At 44.6% G+C, this 21,585-nt stretch overlaps 2 protein-coding genes across 5 annotated transcripts; both read left to right on the top strand.

Moving 5' to 3' along the window:
• The first annotated feature begins 213 nt into the window (after nucleotides 1-213).
• scaf1 (SR-related CTD-associated factor 1) lies at nucleotides 214-10,814 on the top strand. Of its 4 annotated transcripts, none has more exons than XM_034539251.1 (7): nucleotides 221-379; nucleotides 1,694-1,749; nucleotides 1,950-5,430; nucleotides 7,369-7,451; nucleotides 8,581-8,874; nucleotides 9,712-9,840; nucleotides 10,035-10,814. In XM_034539251.1, exons 3-7 carry the CDS (start codon nucleotides 2,010-2,012, stop codon nucleotides 10,182-10,184), a joined length of 4,077 nt encoding a protein of 1,358 aa, XP_034395142.1. In that variant the 5' UTR covers nucleotides 221-379; nucleotides 1,694-1,749; nucleotides 1,950-2,009; the 3' UTR covers nucleotides 10,185-10,814. The 4 variants fall into 4 exon arrangements, with proteins under 4 accessions (XP_034395140.1, XP_034395142.1, XP_034395141.1 ...); XM_034539250.1 differs by having other exon boundaries at nucleotides 1,931-5,430; XM_034539249.1 differs by lacking the exon at nucleotides 1,694-1,749 and having other exon boundaries at nucleotides 214-379; nucleotides 1,931-5,430.
• Nucleotides 10,815-12,498: 1,684 nt separating this feature from the next.
• snrnp70 (small nuclear ribonucleoprotein 70 (U1)) lies at nucleotides 12,499-21,336 on the top strand. Its single transcript, XM_034538441.1, has 10 exons — nucleotides 12,499-12,714; nucleotides 13,095-13,248; nucleotides 13,346-13,408; nucleotides 14,166-14,220; nucleotides 14,317-14,381; nucleotides 14,467-14,529; nucleotides 15,360-15,441; nucleotides 19,054-19,155; nucleotides 19,781-19,880; nucleotides 19,968-21,336. The coding sequence occupies exons 2-10, from the start codon at nucleotides 13,102-13,104 to the stop codon at nucleotides 20,794-20,796; spliced, it is 1,506 nt and encodes a 501-aa protein (XP_034394332.1). The 5' UTR covers nucleotides 12,499-12,714; nucleotides 13,095-13,101; the 3' UTR covers nucleotides 20,797-21,336.
• The last annotated feature ends 249 nt before the right edge of the window (nucleotides 21,337-21,585 follow it).

Genomic DNA, 21,585 nt, shown 5'->3' with positions numbered 1-21,585 from the left:
AATGTTCTCCTGTATCTGCAGTCTGTTGGAGAACGTGCTCCGCTGTCCCTGCAGTACATTCTGTATTGTATACATATGCATTTTGCTAATGTTGAAATGGTTAATGTTCTTTTATTAGAATGCATTTGAAATGTGCTTTAGCAGAGAAATGCGAGAAAGACGCGGGGCGGTGACGTCACGGCGTAATGAACTATGTTTCCCATCATTCTTTGTGGTCCGGTGTGAGGCGAAGGAAGCAAGATGGCGGCGATTGGTGGTCTGGGGCTCCGGTTGCGTTTCTAAATGGCCAAAAAAGCAGTTGATGCTGTATTTTAACGGTTGAATAAATGTAATGCAAGAAGGCGTCTGTGATCAGAGAGTGCATATTACCGGACTCCAGGTAAACCATGACACACAGCCCCCCTCTACCTGGAGCTAACGTTAGCTACGGTGCGAACCGATCAGCTAGGCTAGCTCGCTAACGTTCACTGAATCCCTGCAGCGGACATGTCCTTCTTTTAATCACTAAATCATGTGTATCGATGAGCATCGACTAAACAAACCGGTGGCGTTCCGTTAACCCGGAAGCTCGTGCGCACACACCCCGTTACAGCATAATGTCTCACAGGGAAACCAAACGTAACGTTACTTCTGTCTGCTCCACCAACGTGTAACGTTCGGTCCAGCGTTACTTACCGCCAACACTGCTATCATATCATACGGCACTGAGACCTAAACCCACAGAAAAGCTCAACAAGAGATCCTAGAAGTCCTGAACTGGGCCCGACGGTAACGTGAGATACTTGAGTAAAACCTCATGACTCTATTGAACCTATTTCGACTTGAACTGTGTCATAGGGATAAGCTGATATCTCTGTCCTTCTTGAGTTCCTTTGATGCAATAATCCTTGAGCTATTAAACTCTTGAGTGTATTAAAAGGCACGCAGCAGCCTCATTTCAACTAGATTGTCACAGATTGGATCAGCACCAAAAAAACAGGACAAATATAACTTTATATTTATTATTCTAATATAACTTTTAGTGATTCCTGATTTCGTTTTTTGTACCGATACTAATTGCTGATCCATATATATGTTTGATTATAGCAACCGGTCTATAGGTCTCCAAATAACCTTTTTTTGCCACATCCCAATAATAATTTCAACTGCTCTGAAGTCAGTTTATACCATCAAAACTTTGTTATAGTCTTTTATTTTTTTATTTTTCTTCATAAAACACAGTTCAAATGTTAAGGGAATAAAAGATTGTATTTTTAAGTAAAACAAATCTTGTCATTAGTAATTTTATTTATGTATTATTAGCTGCTTAGAGTTGGTGTAAACGTCTCATATTTCATCTCCTATCTATTTATGTTGCTGTGAAAACGTCTTCAAAAAACTGGACGTGATTCAAGTTTCTCACCAGCACTACATTTTACAAGATTACATGTGAACACATCATGATAACGTGACTTTTTGCCCCATACTAATTTTCTCCAAACCTGAACGCATCATATTGTAGCCGAACGGAACCCTTGTTCTCCTGTTGAATTAAACGTTGATTAGTTGTTAACAATGTCACATGATCAGAGAATAGAAAAACATAAATGATGTTCTGATCACATGTTTCACTGAATATTGGTGGATAACTATTGTGAGTAAAACTTTATTTTTTACACTGTAATGGTTAACGTTAAACTGTATTAATCCACAGTTCACATGCATGCCAAACCGTGAGGGCGGATCCGTACAGATCATGGATCAACACTGGTCCGTTACACCACTGATTATAATTGATCAAAATTAACCAGCTATATCCCAGCAAAAATATTCTCACACTCTTAAAGTGATCACAAAGACCACAAGCTATTTTTGCCTCTGTGTTCTGAACATTTCCAGTAGATTTTCATGGTATGACAAAGACTGCATGTGTCCTGTCCTTTTCTTATAGGTTGATTCCCTTTTTCCAGTGTGGCGACCATCCTCCAGGACCCACTGTCTGACTTCTGCGCCTCTGGTTTTCCTGGCCCATGGACTTGACTCCAGTATCAGGCTTCAGACGGAGGCCTGCTGCCTCCTCTTCCCCAAGTGGCATTAGAGAGACTGCCAGGAGCCCTCCTCCCTGCTCGCCCTCTTTGTCTCCGTCATCGCCGTCATCCGATCTGTCTTCACCCCTGTCTACATCATCCTCTGTCTGCGCCAACTCCTCAGCTTATCAGAACCATGTAAAAGGTCAGACCCAGGGGTCAGAGGTGGCCAGGGTGTCCTCCACTTCTGCCTCTCTAGCAACGCAGTCTTTCTCCACACTTACACCCAACACAACCTCCTCGAAACTCTTCCCTCACAAGTCAATGCATCCACGTGTTTATCGTGAAGAAGAAGGCGGGAAAAGGGAGATGTATGATCCTTTCCAACCAACTGAGGGAGTGAAGGAGGAGAAAGGGGAGAAATATGACCCCTTTGACCCCACTGGTTCCCCAGCATCAGAAGATGATGATGATGACGAAAGTGGCAAAATGAGGGGGGTGAAGAGAAATTCTGAGCGAGGAGATGATGAGGAAAAAGAGGAAGAACCTCCAGATTCCACTGACACCTTGACTGACCTGCCCAGCCCTGGTCTGTCCACCCAGCTCCCTCTGAGACGGAGAGTGGAATGTTTCTCTGCCAAATCCAGGGAGCAGAGGTCTGCTGACTCTGATCACTCTGAGATAGAGGAAGGTGAGATAGTTGGGGCTGCTGACAGAGATGGAGGCAATAAGAGACCAGCTGGAGAAGTCCTCCCCATGAATTCTCCCAGCGTCTCCTTCTTTGGCTCAAAGCCAGAGCGCATCCTCCGGGTGCTGGACGGTGATGGCTTTGTGTCTGTGCGCACAGAGAGCAACTGGGAGGTGGACAGGGAACCTGAGGATGAGCCTGTGGTAGGAGTGGAGGATCTGAGAAGGAAGTTGGTCAGCAGGCGGAAGGAAAGATATCTCTCCTTTCCTGCTTCCTCTCCCCTCTCTCCTCAGCCACCGCCTCCCTCCCATCCTCCAGTTTCTACACCCTCTTCCCCTCTCACAGCTCCGGTAGAACAAGCCACCAAGAATCGCAGCAAGTCCTCCAAGAGTTCCAAGGACTCCGACCGACAGAAAAGCAAGGATAGGAAGGCTGGGGAGAAGGAGGAGAGAAAAAAAAAGAGTAAGAAGGACAAAGAGGGAGGTCGGGAGAGGAGCAAAGAGAAGGAACGAGGGCACAAGACCGGGAAGGAAGTTAAAGGAAGGAGGAGCAGCAGGAGTAGTAGTCGGAAGAGGAAGAAAAGACAGCACAGCAGCCCAGAGGCCTCTAGATCCTGCAACTCTTCAGGAAGAGGGGGTCACACTAGACAGCCTTTGTCAAGCCTATCTGAAGAAAGACACAGAGAGAAGGAAAGGGAGAAAGACAGAAACAGAGAGAGCGACAGAGACAGAGGAAGAGAGAGAGACAGAGAAAGAGAGCAAAATCGAACAAGTAGTCATAGAAGAGATGAGAGAGATCGAGATTCCAGCCCTAGAAAGGAGGAGAAGGAAAGGAAGGGAAGACAACATTCAAGCAGCAGAGAGCGGGGCATTTCAAAGAGGTCCAAAAGAAGCAGGGAAAAGAGGGAAGGCGATAGAGACAGGCAGCGTGAGAGGGAACGGGGTCGGGACGGCCGTCCTGTTGTCCCGCCATCTATCCAAGACCTCAATGGGTCTGACCTATTTGCCATCAAGAGAACTATCACAGTCACCACCACCACAACCACCACCACCGTACCCGGCTCCCCAAGACTCGCACCGACCTCTCCCTGTCGGCCCACACAGGACTCTGACAAGCCCCATAAGAGGAAGAAGAAGAGAAAATGGCACTCAGCTGGAGAGATGGATGATCGGGGAAGTTGTCACAGCCAATCACAGTCGATATCACCACCAAGGTATCACAGCTACGACTCAGACCACTATTCAGACAAATTGGTGATTGACGTGTTGTCTTTGGATGGTGAGGCTTTAGACTCAGACTACCCATCCCTTGAGGATACACCTCCTGCTGCCCTGCCTCCAGAACCACCAGTCCCCAGCCCCAAAACTAAAACTACCCCCAAAACTGGAAAACATCACCCGAAAAAGAAATCTCACGCATTAAAGAAAATTGAACAATCCTCCACCTCCTCCTCTTCCTCTAAAGGCAAATGTCTCTCCTCACTTACAGTCACCTCAGGCTCTGCTGCTGCCTCATCGGGCCTCCCCTCAACAAAGCGAGCCAGAAAGATGGGAAAGGACAAAGTACGGGACAAAGGTAGCAGAAAAGATTTGGGTCACTCTGGCAAGTCCAAGAAAGAGAGTGGCGGCAGTCGTAAAGGCAAGCTTCAGTCGAAAGTTTCTGTGCTGGTGCGTGAGGGTGTGAGCAGCACCACAGGGACTTCAGTTGGCTCTGGAAAGATGGGCATGGACCTATTAGGGCCAGGGGGTACAGGAGTGGGTGCCGGGGGCTCTGTGGTGGGTGACTCAATTGCAGTGGTCTTCTGCAGGGACAATGAGAGCAGGTCTCCGTTCCTCAAACCTTGCTCAGAGCCACTGTCACTGGGCAACCGCAGTAAAGATCTGGCCAGTATGGGAAAACGAAGCAGCCTTGTTGCGCCACCATCCTCCCTTACCAGTCCTGCAGGACTAAAATCCAAGAAAGCAAAACCAAGCTCCATCACATCCACCTCCTCCTCAGCCTCTTCCCCCTCATCATCTCTGGCAACCAAGCGCCGCCGTCGGCTGGCCAAGAAGACGAGAGAAAAAGGTGGAGTTGTAGGGCTGGCGGCTGGAGACGACAGCCAAACAAAAGCCCCATCTGAGGGCTGGGGGGGAGCCTCCTTAGATGTTCAGTCAGCCATTGGAGATAGGGGCAAGTCCATCAGTCCACGTATGAGCCAAGCTGGTCCTGCACCCTGTTGTTCCTCCTCTTCCTCCTCCTCTTCCTCTACCAGTGTGCTCCCGCCCTCCTCCTCGCCCCCCCACACGCCTCCACCCTCCATGGCTCCTTTGCGGGACACCAGGGAGTCTTCACCAGACTCTCAGACTGTGGATAGCAGCTGTAAGACTCCAGACCCATCTTTCCTAGCTGAGGACTGTCCAACCCAGACCAGCCCCACGCTCCCAGCGTCCAGTCCGTCCAGTCTGTCCACCCCCCAGGGAGCTGGCCTCAGCATTGCCTTGTCTACACCCACTGCCAAGCCCCCTCCTCCAGATCAAGCACCCAAATCTCTGGCCTCACCTCCATGCTCATCCTCTTCAGCAGGCTGTGGTTTCACTTCCCTTTCCTTGCCTCTGTCTTTGTCAGACCCCTCCTCCTCCTCTGTGTCCTCTTCGTCTGCTAGTAAGCCGCCTCCCCCCCCCCCTCCAGCAGTGCCTGGCCTCCCCTGGAGTCTGCAGACCGGGGTGGACTGCACAACTGGAGGAGTCCTAGCGTGTGAGTACCCTCCATAGATGTACAGTCTGCCATGATATTACGAAACATTCACATTTTGAAGGGGCATACAAAGGATGACACTATCAGGACCCAAGCCAGGGAGTTGGTTGAGCCAATTTGGAGGGACCATATCGCTTAAGGCTTTTTAAAGGTCCCTAGTGTTGGAAATGTAAGATAACGTTGCAGCATAATTACTTTCCTATATTGATTTGGTCATTGTACCCGTAAAGCCAGTTGAAAAGAGGGTAACCCTTATCATGAAGTCATATATTGTTGAAAAGCTTAAACTATAATTTTTCTAGGACAACAGAATGTAACCTTTGATCTCTTAACACTATAATATGGCTCTGGAAATGCCTTTTTAGAACTAGCTTCATATGGATCTGATGTGCCTATCTGCCATAAAGAGCACAACAATCATTTTAAAATTATATATTAACTTGAATAACAACATTTGTTATCGGAACAAACAATGTTCAGAACTGTGCGTTGGATTCTGTTATTGGAGCAGTTCAGCACTTTCTAAGCACAAAATACCTACCTAAAGAATCAAGTCGTTTCCAGGTTTCCAGGTTTATCCAGTATTTGACGTTTATATAAAATACAACTATTCTGGAAAACTACAAATAATCACCTTTTCACACAAGCATCAAACTTGTACAGTTTGGGACTAAGTTTTTTTAAATTTATTTATTTTTTATTTTCTTATATTGTTTTTTAGACATGGAGCCATCACAAAAGCTGCTCGTGGCAGCCATTTGACTTCTATCGGCTATATCATGTATCACACGTCGTATCCGTCAGGGACACAGTAGATCTGCTGCAGTTAGATAACCGTGTCCTCCATTAGAAGGTGATGGTGAAGTAATTACTGGCCACAGCACATTATTCCTCCTTCAACAGACCATGTAATGTATGTACACACATGTCCACAACACAAGCAGCTCTAGTCCTCAATCAGTTCATTGTGAAGCCATAGGCCCCACAAGATGGCTCGGTCCATTACTGCAACTAAGCCCATTAGAATCCAATCAACTGTCACCTACACCCTGTCTCTACTGTTAGAGTCCCGCTGAGGGTCAGCGGGACTCTAACATTGACTCTGACCTGTGTCAATGTGGAGGATACCATGAAGGAGACAGGGAAGAATAGGTTCAACCACAACCGTCAACAACCCGTTTAATTTATACATTCTGTGTTCGACACATTCTTTTTAAGCTTTGTTGTTTACATAATTTTAAATATTGATGTATTCAGAGATCATTTATTGTCTTTATGCAACACAAGGATGCACAAGCAAATTCAGTTGTAGCCTGTTTGTGACACAACAAACACCTGACAAACAAAACAAAATCATTTGTACATTTCTCAAATGCATTTCCTGGATTTGCATCATAAGGAATGTCAAAAGCAGCAACCAAAACTATTCTCTTGGCAGACAATATGGCCGACATATTCAGACAGAATATTCTACATGAGGCAAACATTGCCTGTGTTTGACTGTTTATATTATGATGCCACCTCCTGCTGTCCGTCCATCAAGAGCAACTCTTTGTGTGCTCTTGATGGCGGATAAGCACATCAGATCCATATGAAGTTAGTTATAAGGGCATCTCCAGAGCCTTGTTATATTGTAGAGGTCAAAGGTTAAATACTGTTTTCCTCTGGCACAAAATGTCTTAGCTTTCACAATGATATATGACTTCACGATATCCTCTTTTTATATTGTATTGTAAAATGGCCAAATATTTTGGACGAATTGCAATGATGGAGGGATGAAAACTACAGGGCTGGCACACAGAAAGCGACGCATGCAATGTTGATAGGCCCAAAGAGATAGATGACATGTTGCCTTGTCAATTATGTTATGTTTATTATTGTGTGGCCATATAGATGCTCATTTTTGAGAAAAATGGTCTTCATCATTCTCCCTTTCAGTGACTGCTCTGCTCTTCAAAATGGAGGAGGCCAATATCGCCAGCAGAGCGAAAGCACAAGAGTTCATTCAAGCAACCAGCCAGGTCAGAGAGCTCCACTCTGTGTTCAGCTGTCATTCTGCTCAGTCTTCCTTTGACATTATGTGTTTCATATTATTCACAAGAAAAGTAATAGAAACAACTACATTTTATTTTACATTGTTGAAGAAAAGGCCACTTGCTGTATTTAAACTCTGTTTAAATGGTGCATGCAAATGATCACAGATTCTGATCAAAGACCAATAGTTATGGTGAGTGACTGATTCTCTAGTACGTCATTTTTTTCTAACATTCAGAATATGTAAACATAAATGAATAGTTGCAGCAAGCATAGTCAAGGTCAACAATGTGGAGTATGTCACTTGTGGCACAAAAATGCTCTTTCCCCATTTCCTACCCCCCTACTTCCAGCTCCCTTCAGGGTTCGTACAGTCATGGAAAACCTGGAAAAGTCATATTATTCTAATGGTTATTTCCAGGCCTCGAAAAGTCATGGAAATTTGTTCTATTCATATGTTCATCATCCGAAGATGCCAGCCTGCTATTTCGACAAATATTCCCCGATAGCCAGATTGCAACACAATTTTGCTTGTGTTGAAAGCAAATGCGCACATCTCTGCTCGTTGGGGCTCGGTCATCACTTCAAGAGTCTCACGTTGTCCAGCGTGTGGAAGCAACGGGCCGATGTTTTTCTATTTGACGAAAGCCTGAACCACTATTTAAAGTCCAAACAGATGGATGTGTATGTAAGGGACAACAGTTTGATTAAAAGAATAAATAAATGTTTATTCTTTTAATCAAACTATTGTCTCTCATTCATTTGTGTCATTTAAGGTTTTCTGTATTTAAAGTCATGGAAATCCATTGGTTAAAATGTGTATGAACCCTGTCCCTGGCTCAGACCACACCCATCTTCAACTCAACCGCTAAAGTTGTGAAGTAAGGGGGGGCTAATGCCGGCGATGCCATCGCTGTGACCAAATCTGACTGACTCCGCACACAAACTCACAGCATGAAAACGCTGTCAAAAAGAGGAGCATGTTTTTGTCTTTGATGAGAGCTCTCTCTCTCAAACACAGACTTAAAGAGAACATGATGTTGCTTGTCAAAGTTCAGTCCTATTAAATGGGGATGACCTCTGGTCTGACTGTGCCTTTTACTTTGTCTCATGCAGATTCTCTCACAGGCCAATCAGAGCCAGTCGCAGCAGCTGGCTCCTCCCTCCTCAGCCTCCTCTTCACATATCCCTCCCTCTCCTTCTCTCCCTCCGCCTCTCGGTCTGAGCCCAGCCCAGTTCATCCTCCACAGCTCCCTTCCATTGGTTGGCAGCACCAAAACCCCTCCCTCTCTCCTGCACCCCTCCATAGGTGGTGGCTGTGCACAGACCCCACCCTCCATCATGTCCATGGGGCTGTCTGGGAGCTTTGGTGACACTGGCTGGGACAATGAGAGCAAAGACCCTGATAAGGTGAGTTTAGATTCATGCCCAGATCAGGACAGCTCGCTCTCTGTTATGTAACGCGTCCAACCTTTGCTGCTTCTTGTTGACGTCCACCCAATATGTTTGTCTCCGTCCAAATTATTTCAGTCTGCAATGTTATCATTGTTACTTTCTTGAATAATGTGAACATATTCATACAATTGCATACATTCATTACAGAAGCTGTTACTAAAACATTTGTATATTAAAGTATTTTACTGATCTTAGCATTTGGATACGAAGTCAAAGTAAACACGAGACAAATAACGTAGACCCAGTTTGTTCATAAACACCGCATATCAGCATGGCTGGTCAAAGTTTAGAAACCTAAATTCCATATCTGTCAACTTAACAGTAAAGTAAACACTATTTATTCACCCTTGATGCTCTCAGTTCAGACCTCAAACCACATCGGTATTGAATGATAATTTATTTATTTTCCTCTACATAATCATTCCTTTAGTTATTATTTATCTTGTTCTACAACTATCCAAATAATATAATAATGGATGACGTGATACATTGTTCATGATGTAACAATATGTGAAGGAAAATAGCATTTCTGTCTGAGATTCATGTCTTCCAGAAATGTACATTGCGCTAAACTTCTGAAGACAACCGGTTAACATGAAGGAAGGGTTGAGTTGACATTACTTAAATGTTTTAAATAGAGGCCTTGTCTCTGCTGTTATCTTTGTTATAATAATCTAAAGCACTTTAGCTGTGTTTGTAAAAGCACCAAAAAGAACCTTGTTATTGTTATTATTATTATTATTATTATTATTATTCCATTAATTTGACATTTCTCTTACCTACATGAACCAGTACCTGAAGAAGCTGCACACCCAGGAGCGGGCAGTGGAGGAGGTGAAGCTCGCCATCAAACCTTACTATCAGCGCAAAGACATCAACAAGGATGACTACAAAGACATCCTCAGGAAGGCAGTGCACAAGGTCGGCCTCCGCACATACATCACAGGACACAGAGCACATCACTGGTTAGGCCGAGGCCACTAATGGAGTTTTAGTAATGCTTCCAAACAAGTCGAGCTGGCTATCTATTCCCACAATAAATCTACATCAACACAATATAAAGGTATGTCTTTTGGATTGAAACAGGCTAATAAATCACTGTGTCAATGTCTCAGATCTGCCACAGCCGCACTGGAGAAATCAACCCGGTCAAAGTCAGCAACCTCGTGAAGCTGTACGTGCAGCGCTACAAATACTTCCGGAAACATGGACGCAGAATGGATGAGGAAGAGAGGGATGACAGGGAGCTGCATTCCTCTGCCTGATAGAATACTTTTTTAATGTCCTCCCCACCGCCTTCTGCTCAAGCTCTGGGCAATCCACTGATTGTTCTTTTTATTTCATTTTATTTTTAATCATTTTGATATCCCACCTTATCTATGCTTTAATGTGATCTTCTGGAAGTCTCTCCCCTTATCTCAATGATCTCACTGTAAATATGTCTCCCATCGATAAAAATGTATCATGTCTACATGTCCAGGAAGTGGATGCTATCATGCACAGCTGTGTGGTCTCATGCAGTCCAGTACACCAACCCTGCAATAAATACTGCCTTTTAGATTGTGTTGACGGTCCGTAAGAAGCTTCGCCATGGATGGCACTGAATAGCATTGAGTTAGCTCCTTGAATCATGCTACTGTGTCTACCCCATCACTGTGTGTCTCATATCCAAGCCCAGGGTAGATGTAATACACCAAAAGATGTTGTACAATAGTGTGAGAACACTACCGCACACTTCCCCATCGCTCTGTCTGCAGACACTCGGACGCCTCTCTCGGAGCTCGTTGGTTCTGCTGTCTGTTTTGTGTGCATGTGTTAGTGAGGTTGAGAAGGTTGCTAAATCTCTTTCTAAAATGACTTGTCCAACAAAATATAAATGTTGCTTGAAAACAGTTTGCAATGGAATGACCATATTCATTTAGTCTGTTGTCTGTATTTGCATATTCCATATTCTACAGAACTTCATGGACGAAACTTCTTGATAAATCAAACATTGGTATAGAAAGCTCTGGACTTTGTTGCTGACACTAAACATAACATAGCAGTTACATATTGACTTATTAAGATGAGATGAGCCTTTGTTGGAGATGCAGATGTTGCAGCAGCACAAAACAGAAATAAGTACAGATAAATTGGAAAAAAAGAATACAAATAAAAACTATATGAGTTCTAGGTCAAGCGGTACATATAGTACTTCTGACCAGTGTTGTACCTCCACTGATGCATTGCTGTTCTCGGTGCAAAGTCCAAAGGGATTGGCATGGTCTGTGGTCTCCTCAGCTGGTGTTCAGTCTGCTGTTTCCACCTGGATGGGACAAGCTGCCCATCTACCACAGCCGGGTGTAGAGGGGTTGAGGGTCCAGTATGTTTTGGTCTTGGTCTCCGTCCTTCTCTCCTGGGCATGCAGTGGTTAGCACCGTCGACTCCCGGCAAGAAGCTCTTGTGTCGGCGTGGGTTCTCCGGTTAACTGCCACAGCAGACACATGTACCCCCCTCCGAGCTCTGAATGGTTTGGTTGCTTCATGAAGGACATCCGGCGGATCATAAAATCCATACCTGATCGGTGGATCCACTGTGACTTGAGCAGTCATCCTCTCCGCCACTGCCTCCAGATTGTCAAAACACTTTCCTTCCCAGCTTTGCCAACTTTGCCACCACCCCAGCAAAGTACAGTGCAGACTACAGAATGCTGGAAGAACTTCAGGAGGAACCCTTTGCACTGCCCCTTCCTGGAGAGGGTGGGTGTTGCGCTCTCTATTTACTCCTGGATGATAACTGGGACATGTGGCCTCCTGTTGCACCAAGCATGTATCAATCATCTGTACTCCTTGTTGTCTTTTATCATGCATTCAACAATGAAGTTGTCATCATAAAACTCTTAAAAGTGGAACGAGGAACTTGGAGCGGGAAGCGTACAGTACGGTTTCCTGAGGTTGACTTCTCAAACTTCTCAGACACACACTTATCTACTAAGCCGGCTGTGGAGTTAGTCCATGATCCAGGATACATTTTTGGGGCGAGTCTTTTCCCTAAGAAAGCATGTGGATGGGGGTAAAAATGGGACAAATAAGGTTGAGTTTTGCATTGTGGGCTCTTCAATATTAGCAGCCAATCACCAAACGTTTCATTACATTGTTGTACATGTTCTTCACACAAAAAGATTAATTTTGATGGTCTGAAATAACTGAGAAGTCCACAAAACAAAACACATAGTTGTTAGGATTTTATTAACTGTTTGACTTCAAATGTACTGGTTATGGGAAAGCGTTGCATTACTGCATTCATTAATTGGGCCATCAGGAAACCAGCACGTTGCTAGGTTACCAGGTGCTGTAAAATCATGAGTTCCTGTGCTATTGTGTGCCAGCCTGTCATATTATTGTTGTCACTTGAAAATCCACAATACTCCAGAATGAGCCATTTTGCTCAATATAAAAACATCATATTATCTCCCACATACATCATATTAAGCTTGCTGCTCTTGAATTTGGGTTCAAATCCACATTGAGGCATTTTGATGGTGATGTGACGTGATTTGATTGCGGTGCGCTTTACGTCAGATGACGCCGATTTGCGGCATCCCGCCATTTTATTTTTCAGAAACAAGCAGCTAGTCAGCTCGCACACATTCAAATAATTGTCGCCGTACGGCCTCGGGACCCTGAGCGCACGGCCTTAATTTTAGTGTTTGTCGACGTTCCCTCGAGTACGTTGGTCCGGGAGACCTGCACACATCGCACGCTTCTGCTTCTGGTTCATGGTCTGACTTTTTGTCAAGACATTGGAGGAGAGAAGGTAAGAGCCATGCTCGAGGCGCCTTGTTAGCATCGTTAGCTTTCTGGCTAGCTCAGCGGGCATTACTCGAGTCTTAACGCTCCGCTGTTGAAATGATAGCCGCTGTGAAAACTAGTATCGTCCTCCTTCTAGCTCGTGTCCAGTTTCCCCGCTGTATGTACCGTGTTATCGAGCAGGAGGTCTGGCCACGTTACACCACGGAGACATTGGACACGTGCCCTTAGTGAAGTGGTCCGAATGAAGACAACAATTGCCACATCAAGCTAACAGTTGACTGCCTTGCCAGCTTCCGTCCTATATTGGCCTGTCATTTAACGGGGAATAGGGACGTGTCCAGATGTTTGTTATGGTGCTCATTCGACGTGATATTGTCATTTCAGGTGAAAGATGACGCAGTTTTTACCCCCGAACCTGCTGGCCCTATTCGCACCGCGGGACCCAATACCTTTCCTCTCCCAGCTCGAGAAGCTGCCCCATGAGAAACACCACAACCAGCCTTACAGTGGCATTGCACCGTTCATCCGGCATTTCGAGGTGAATATTTAATCTTCCATAATAATTGTAGACTTTGAATTTTGCCCATATTATTTCTCTGTTACATTTCTAATGTGTTTTCTCTCACTTTGATCAGGATCCGAGAGATGCCCCCCCACCAACAAGGGCAGAGACGCGCGATGAGCGGCTTGAGAGAAAGGTGAGCTTTAAGTACCCCTCTGTGAAGATGCTAGGTTTATTTTGTTTATAGCACTGGGAGCCAGCACAGGTTTGTAGTGCCATATGCACCTAGTGTCCACTTTATTAGGTACCAACAGGAAGCGTCACCTCTGCTTTTCAGTGAATTGGGGCTAAAATCAGTTTGGATCGTATCAGTGCTAGGGATGGATTTATTTATTTATTTATTTATTTATATGATACTCGTATTGGTTCGCTTGAATGTATAAAATAATCCACATTGCTTTATTCTTGTATGTATACAAACAGGCTTTCTTGAGCAGCAATACAAGAAGTTCTGAAATCTTTCAAATACGTTTGCAACTAAACAATAGGTTAAGTGATTTGCTTTCATTTATTAGACCTCTTAGCAAACTGCGTCTGGACGAGGACGGCAAATAGACCGAATTATTAAAAACGCTCGGGCTTAAGCTGTAGGAAAGGTCTGCAGTTCTTCAGCAGCTCATAGAGTTGCACATGGGCTGTGACAGTGATCCAAGCCAGCCCTGGCATCTATATGAACGAAAAAGAAAAAAAATTAACACTCTTATTGATCCCTGTGGCGAAATTCTTCTCTGCATTTGACCCATCCTTAGTTATTAAGGAGCAGTGGGCTTCAGCCCGGGGAGCAACTGGGGCGTACAGTTCCTTGCTCAAGGACACGTTTATGAGCGTTGTTCCTCCTAGGGAGCCTTTACTGAGTGATCGAGGATTGACCATTTCATGTTAATCTTTTGCAGAGGCGGGAGAAGATTGAGAGGAGACAAGCAGTGGTGGAGACAGAACTCAAGCTTTGTAAGTTTTCACAGTGACATAGATTCCAAGCCCTTTTCACTGTATAGGGCTTCTTGGTTTCAATTAACCATTTTTTTTCAATTTGCATTATTTCAGGGGACCCCCATAATGACCCCAATGCTCAAGGGGATGCCTTCAAGACATTGTTTGTTGCCCGAGTGGTGAGTATGTTGAAACAAATGAGTGATTTTAGGCCGCCTTTTTGCTTTTGATTTTGCTGTCTTAATGATATTTTCTTTGCTGTAGAACTATGATACGACCGAGTCCAAGCTTCGCCGTGAGTTTGAGGTCTATGGCCCCATCAAACGGGTAAGTTTAGCTACTGTTCACTTGTCTAGACCTGTATATAGGATATCATATTTATATGATATCCTATATACAGTATGTAACGCTGGAAGCCTAACACCATGACATCATTCATCTAAATCTGTTTTATGGTTTGTTGGCAAAAAAGACTAATGCTGCGTTCACACTTTGCGTGTGTAGATTCCATGCAAAGTTAATGCACAGATGCGAATAACGGAACTTTCCGGCTTGCGGCGCATGCGGCAAAAATTGCCGTGCCGCATTGTTGCAAAGCCAATCAGCGTTGAGACGCTTTTCCCGTCATCGCTGACGTCCTGCCGTTGGTGACTCTAACTGTCCGCTGCTACTCTAGTAGTGGAAGTTATCCAGACGTAGTCGGTGAAATCCACCGAGCTGTGTGAGCCCACGGGTGATGTTATGAACCCAAACACAGGGGCGTTTGTAGGATTTCCACAACAAGTATAACGCAGAACTGGTGGTTATTTTCATGGTGGATGGCAGGAATGATAACTGTTTCCACAGAGATAAGCCACACCCCCTCTCCAGCGTGTCTAGCTAGAAAAAAACACAAATAGTTTGGCGAGTAAAGCGTTGCCAAAATTCGCACCGCTTTTGGTGTGAACGCAGCATAAGAAAAATGTAGCTGCTTGTACAGTGTTGCACCACTGGCCTGCAATGTACGGCCCATTTAGGAAGCGTATATTTTGTTTGTGGCTTTGGGTTGTTTCATATGATATGTGTGTGTGTGTATACACACACACACTCGGTGTGGTTTTGCAAGTCTGTTTTTGTAATGACTACCGACTAACGTCTCCTTGTCTGTTTTGTTCCAGATTTACATAGTCTACAACAAGAGGACGCAGAAGCCACGGGGCTATGCATTCATTGAGTATGAGCATGAACGAGACATGCACTGTGAGTACCAACGTACATATGGTCACATGTTCATGCAGACATGCCTGTCCTTCTATTCTAAATGGGTATTCTGGTAATGATACGGGGTGGCAGCATTCTCTTATGCCTTTTAGGAAGGTGACTACTACCTAATGACAAAATGGATGTTTGTGGAATCAAAGTTATCGGAGTACTTCTAAATGTTGAAATCAGAGTCTGGTGTGTGTTTGTGTGTGTGTGTGTGTGTGTGTGTTTGATCCGTGTCATCAGTTGACTAATAGTCTGGTTGAGGAGGGGAACCACTTCATTCAGTAGGGCATCCTGGGAAAAGTGGGACGACCAACTGTGTCTTTCATCTGTGAACCTGAACATCTTTGCCTGTCAAGGGGCACATTGTCTTTTAACAGTTAGGCATTGTAGCTCTGTGGAAGAGCAGCTCTCCTGGTTGGACTGTGATGGTAAGCACAAGGTCACACTGGTCGCCAAGCACTGACTGGGATTTTATGGAAACCCATCTTTTGTAGATCCTATTTTATGAGCTTGTTTGTTAAAGTTTGTATTGGTGGTCTTCAACCCGTGTCATGGTGAGATTTAGTTAATTACACCAGACTAGTGAGATATTTAAAGCCGGTGGTGACGCTACAGCGAGTAATGGAGTCCTGTCACATTAGACAAGTGAATGGTGCCATCTAACGCAATGAAACCATTCTGGTATATTAGTGCGATCGGCCCTTCAAGACCAGAGTTGCTGAATCACAGCAAACGTGTAGTCACAGCAGTGGGTGAAATGAGGGGGGATGTGGGGCTAAACAGTATATTAACTGTGTGTTGTTCTCATTGCCACTGCAGCCGCCAATCTGTGATGGCTATTGGCCAGAGCTGGCTGGCAGATGATGATGGTTATGATACATCTACACCCTACTACCACAGCTCAGTATATGGTTGGTATAATGGGTTTGTATGATGGGTAAGATTTCTTTCCACCCTCCATCTCCTACATAGGGAAGAGGAGCTACGTTCAATGGGTAAAGCGTCATCTTTGCAAGCCTTAACGAGCTTTAAGTGCAATTACTACGACTTGGATTTTAGGCTTTGACCATTGAACGCACCCCTGACCACTAGTGTATTAAATGTTGCCCAATGATTCTGCCCTTTGTCAAAGCCACCTCAGGTTACTCGGGGCCCATGCTTGACGATAGCAATAACCTCGCTGTATAGGGTACACGGTCAGTCAAGCCGCTGTCAGTCAGTGTGGAGTTAGATATGATTCAGTGTAGATTGACTGAATGTGTGGCAGCTTCTCAGAATCATAGTGATGCAGTTTGGTCGGTCTTGTTACATAGCACTACATTTCAGTTGCGTGTAAACAGGTCAGCAGGGGAGGCACTAGGTAAAGAATTCAACAACATAATGCAGAAGTATTTCCATTACCAATACAAATGATTCTCAAGTCATTAGTTTGTAAAAAAAACGAACAGACGTGTTCGGTTCATCAGTAGTCTGTAACTGTATGCAATCACACTCACTGGTAACGTTGGAAAGTAATGAACACGTTTTTGAATATAAATAGTTGCTAAATATCGGTGTAGATTAAAAAAAGGCACTTCAAGATATAAATGATGGAAGCTGGGCATTAACTCGGTGCATATCAACCCATAATGTTATCGTTTAACATTTCATTCTCCAGACGAAGAGCCTACTTCGCTTCACAATGTTGGGGCTGTGCAATACGTTGGTATTATTTCCATGTTGTAATATGAGATTAGATATCATTGATTTTGGATATCGTAATAAGGCCCAAGTGTTGTCTTTTCCTGATTTAAGGCTGTATTACGCTAAAGTATGTCGAAACTAAACAGACCATACCGACTTCATCATTTTACATCACTGAGAAATGTCAGTGTAAATATTTTGCACCAAAGGTCAACCCTATAATATCAAGGTATGTGGTCAAAGATAACGTCATTTTTTATTTTCTCTATCGCTCTACCCTAAATACTGTTAATAACCACATTTAATATATCAAATGTTAACTTCTCATACTGTCCAATCTAAAGGGTCTGAGCTGGCTTTAATCGAAATGGCAGATGAGGGGAATGTTTTTGGTAATTCTGCCAAATGGGCATTCATACATTATTTATTCACTACATAACTTAAGGTAGATTTTAGTTTAATGTAGCCCTACATAATAATTCATAACAATAGTAAGGTCAGTTTAAAAAAAAAAAAGTTTCAGTGTATTTTATGTCAGTTAATAAGTTTAGACACTGGACTTGATATTTCAGGCCACTTTAGATCCAAGACATGCCAGTGTGTCGGTGAACATGACTTTCTTGGTTTAAAAAATAAATACAATTCTCATTAGTTGGTTGGGGTTGTAAATAAGGCAACTTCTGTAAGGAAGGTAGCCCCGTTTTTTGTTTTTGTCTTTGCTTTTTTTCAGTTGGTCAGTTTTGGTAGGACTGGTGGGGGTTTGGTAAGGCCCTATCATTGGATGGGATGGTGTCATCCTAAATGAACACAGGAAGTGGAGGGGTTCTGGTAAGGCCCCTGAAAAGAGGTGTTGCGGTGGTATGTGTGCTGGTGGATTGTGGTAAGGCTCTAAGACTGGGGCAGAGACTTTCATAAGGCCCATGTATGAGGGTCTATGGTAAGACTGTATAGTACGAGTGAGGGAGTTTGGTAAGGCCCTCCGAATGTATATGTGAGGATTTGGTAAGGCCCTCAGGCTGTATGCGATCACTGATGGGTTTTGGTAAGGCCCTCATCTCAGCATTCATCAGACCAGTGTAGCAACCAGGATGAGCCACCTGCATCTCGCCAAGTCCTCTTCCATTATGCAAGTTGGATCAAAAGACTTGTGTGGTATAATGAGGTGTGGGACAGTCTGAATGGACACACGGTTAGCCACGTCAAATGCTGGCGACTTCTTGCTAATGCAAGCCCATAAAACATGTTACTGCCATACCATAATATGACATTAGAAATACTGCAATGTTAATAATGCAAGCTAAACTTTATTTCCCTGACCATTAACTTAATAGTGTGTGCACAATTCATTCTCAAGCATTTGTAAAATATTTAATGTCAAAAGGATGCTTTACTGCCATGATAGGGCAGTAAAGCATCCAAAAATTATTCAATGACATTCATTAAATTCATGACATACAGCTGTGATTGAAATGTTAGATAATTACAATGTCAGCTGTCCCAGCAGGTTGGGTTAAGTAAAACAAATGTGTAATGATCTGATTGAAGCTGCTGTGTCACGCTGTCTGGTTTGAGTGTTCTACAAGCATTTATGAAAACATGCAGAGAAACTTGTTGCTTCAGTAGTAATTAGCACAATTCTTCTTACGACAACTTGGACAACTTAAGATGCTACAATATACTGTTATTTAGTGCAGACAAGAACTGAAAGCTGGGTATTTTAAAAGTGTAACTTATCAATCACTCATCTGGTGGAAGGAAGTCTGCTCCCATTATCCTTCGGCTTTTGCCCAGAGAGCAGCCATCTCGGCCTCGCCTGCTCCTGGTCAGTATAATAATGCATTGTTTGTTTCCTTGGCCACATTGATGCAGTCATATTCCTATCTCACCTCTGTGTTCCCTCTCCCCATTCCTCTTCTCCAGCCGCCTACAAGCATGCCGATGGGAAGAAGATTGACGGTAGAAGGGTGCTGGTTGACGTGGAACGTGGACGCACTGTCAAAGGATGGCAACCTCGCAGGCTGGGTCAGCTGCCTCTCTTTGTCGCGCTTCAACGCTCTGTGTTGGGCGTGATTTGATTTCATGTTTTTGTCAAACTCTTATACATGAATGTTGTTCAGTCACAGAACTCCCGTTAACCTGCAAATGTCTCATACAGATCAGATTCAACTTTACCCAAGTTGCAATTGGGTGTATAACCCCAAAAAGATGTCCCCTATCTTTTTGTAAGTGTTTATTCCCTGCACAGCAGCCAAATGGACAGAGCCTATGCGACGGCTAGTATATTGCAGTACAAGACTTACGCCCTGATTTTTCCACTCGTGGATCAATTTTCCCATTCGGAATATGCGAGTGTTGAGGTTGATGTATCGTAAACGCCTCCCTCTATTACGGTTATAAACAGCTGTCCGTCTGATGGGCCTTCAAATTTGATATCAGGGTTAGTGTTTTATTGGCTAAAGGAAGACATCCACACCACAAAATCCATGTGTTCTTTTTGACACAGTGCTTCTGTCTTTCTAAACAGCCTAGTTGCAGGTCAACTGTGTCAGTTCAGTAACCATGGTTACCTTTTTAAGTCTGAAGGTCCATACTTCTATATGACACATGTGTGACTTCATCTTATGTTGTGCTTGTTTTTCTTAACTAGGTGGTGGATTGGGTGGCACTAGAAGAGGTGGAGCTGATGTCAACATCAAGCACTCTGGCCGAGATGATGCATCACGTTATGATGAGCGCCCCATAGGGGGGTGAGTACCTCAGGGAAGATGTTTGGTATTTAAAAAATGTAGTACTGCGGTGTATAACGGTCTTCACTTTGTCCTGACTGTTCACAGTGATCGGGAACCCCGAGAGCGGAGGGAGCGCAGCCGGGAGCGCGACCGGGACAAGGACAAGGACAAAGACAAGGACAAGGACAGAGAGCGCCGACGGTCCCGATCCCGTGAACGCCGTCGACGTACTCGATCTCGGGAGCGAGAGAGGGAAAGAGAGAGACCTATTGGTGGAGGAGGAGGTGGTGGAGGAGGAGGAGGAGGAGGAGGAGGAGGAGGAGGTGGTGGTGGTGGAGGAGGAGATGAGGTTGTCAGCGGTAGTGGTGGTGGTACCCGGCGTAGAGAGCGGGAGAAGGACCGTGGGGTGGCAGCTGGAGGAGACAGCAGAAGTAGGGAGAGGAGTCGAGAACGGAAGAGAAGGAGCAGGAGCAGGGATCGCAAGAGAGACCGGGAGAGAGGCAAGGGGCTGGATGGGGAGGATGTCAGTCAGGCAGAAGGTGCCCCTGAAGGAGGTGAGCGAATGCTGGAGGAAAATGAAGGAGAAGTGGGGGAGGGCAATGAGGAGCGTAGGGACAGGGACAGAGACAGGGACCGCAGGCGCAGCCACAGGGACAGAGAGAGGCGCAGGGGGGACCGGGACCGAGACAGGGAACACAAGAGGGAGCGGGGGGAGAGGGAGCGGGGGGATCGCAAAGAGGAGCGTCACGGCTCCCTACGAGACGACATGGGCCCCCAAGATGACCAGGGCAATGAGGAGGAGGGAGGAGCGCCGCCACACATGGAGGAGTACAGTCAGGATGGGATGATGGACCAGCAGTCGGTGCCGTCGGCTGATGGCTATGGCTCCAGTGAAAATGGCTACAAGATGGAGGCCCCAGGAGACGAGTACTGAGACGCTCCCTCTCCCATTCATTAATAAGTTGTTTCATACTATACTTTAAATCTGCCCGTAACTTTTTACCAAGACACAGGAAGTCTGAATGATGTCAGGGCCTCTTCAGCACCAGACATCTAGCTAGCTTTCCTCCTATCTGTCAAAATTCTGTTTAAATATTCCTCTTCATCCTATTGCACGCACAGCTGATGCATATAACGATTTGGTCTCACAGAAGTTGCAGCTTTCCTGCATTGCCCAACTAATCCGTGCCACTAAATGTTATCAGATGACTTTTTACTTGATTCACTCTAGAAATATTTTTCTTTCTTTTTCCACATGGCTTGGGATGAACTGTAGAAACACAAGCTCTATTCATTTTTAGAAGGGTAGAGTCTTGTCTTTTATTTCCAGATTCATAAAACAGTTAGATTGTATGCTCATTTGGAAGTGACATATTTCCCCTCAATGTATGTGAAATTGATGGAGATGTAGTATTGTGTGACAATTGAGGGCTGTTCTGTTTATTCATTCTGGAATAAAGTTTTTTTTAAATTATGTCTGCTGTTTGTATGTTAGGTTTTCTTGTCCCTTTTAATAAAGATGTGGCTTAAAGCCAGAGCGCATCACATTTGTATGCCTTTCGTAATATCCTGTGACTTAATATTATGTAACCATGACAAGGTAACCATAACAGGACCTCTGTCATTGACCTTTAAATATGTTTGGCTGATTCTGTTTGTTTTGATTTCCATTGCAGTAGCTTGCTTTGACATATGGTGAACATGTCACATTCTCATATTTCAT

The sequence above is a fragment of the Cyclopterus lumpus genome, chromosome 8, assembly GCF_009769545.1.
Source record: "Cyclopterus lumpus isolate fCycLum1 chromosome 8, fCycLum1.pri, whole genome shotgun sequence".
Taxonomy (NCBI): Eukaryota; Metazoa; Chordata; class Actinopteri; order Perciformes; family Cyclopteridae; genus Cyclopterus; species Cyclopterus lumpus.
Note: the sequence above shows the minus strand (reverse complement) of the source record. Positions and strands in the feature narration are given on the sequence as shown.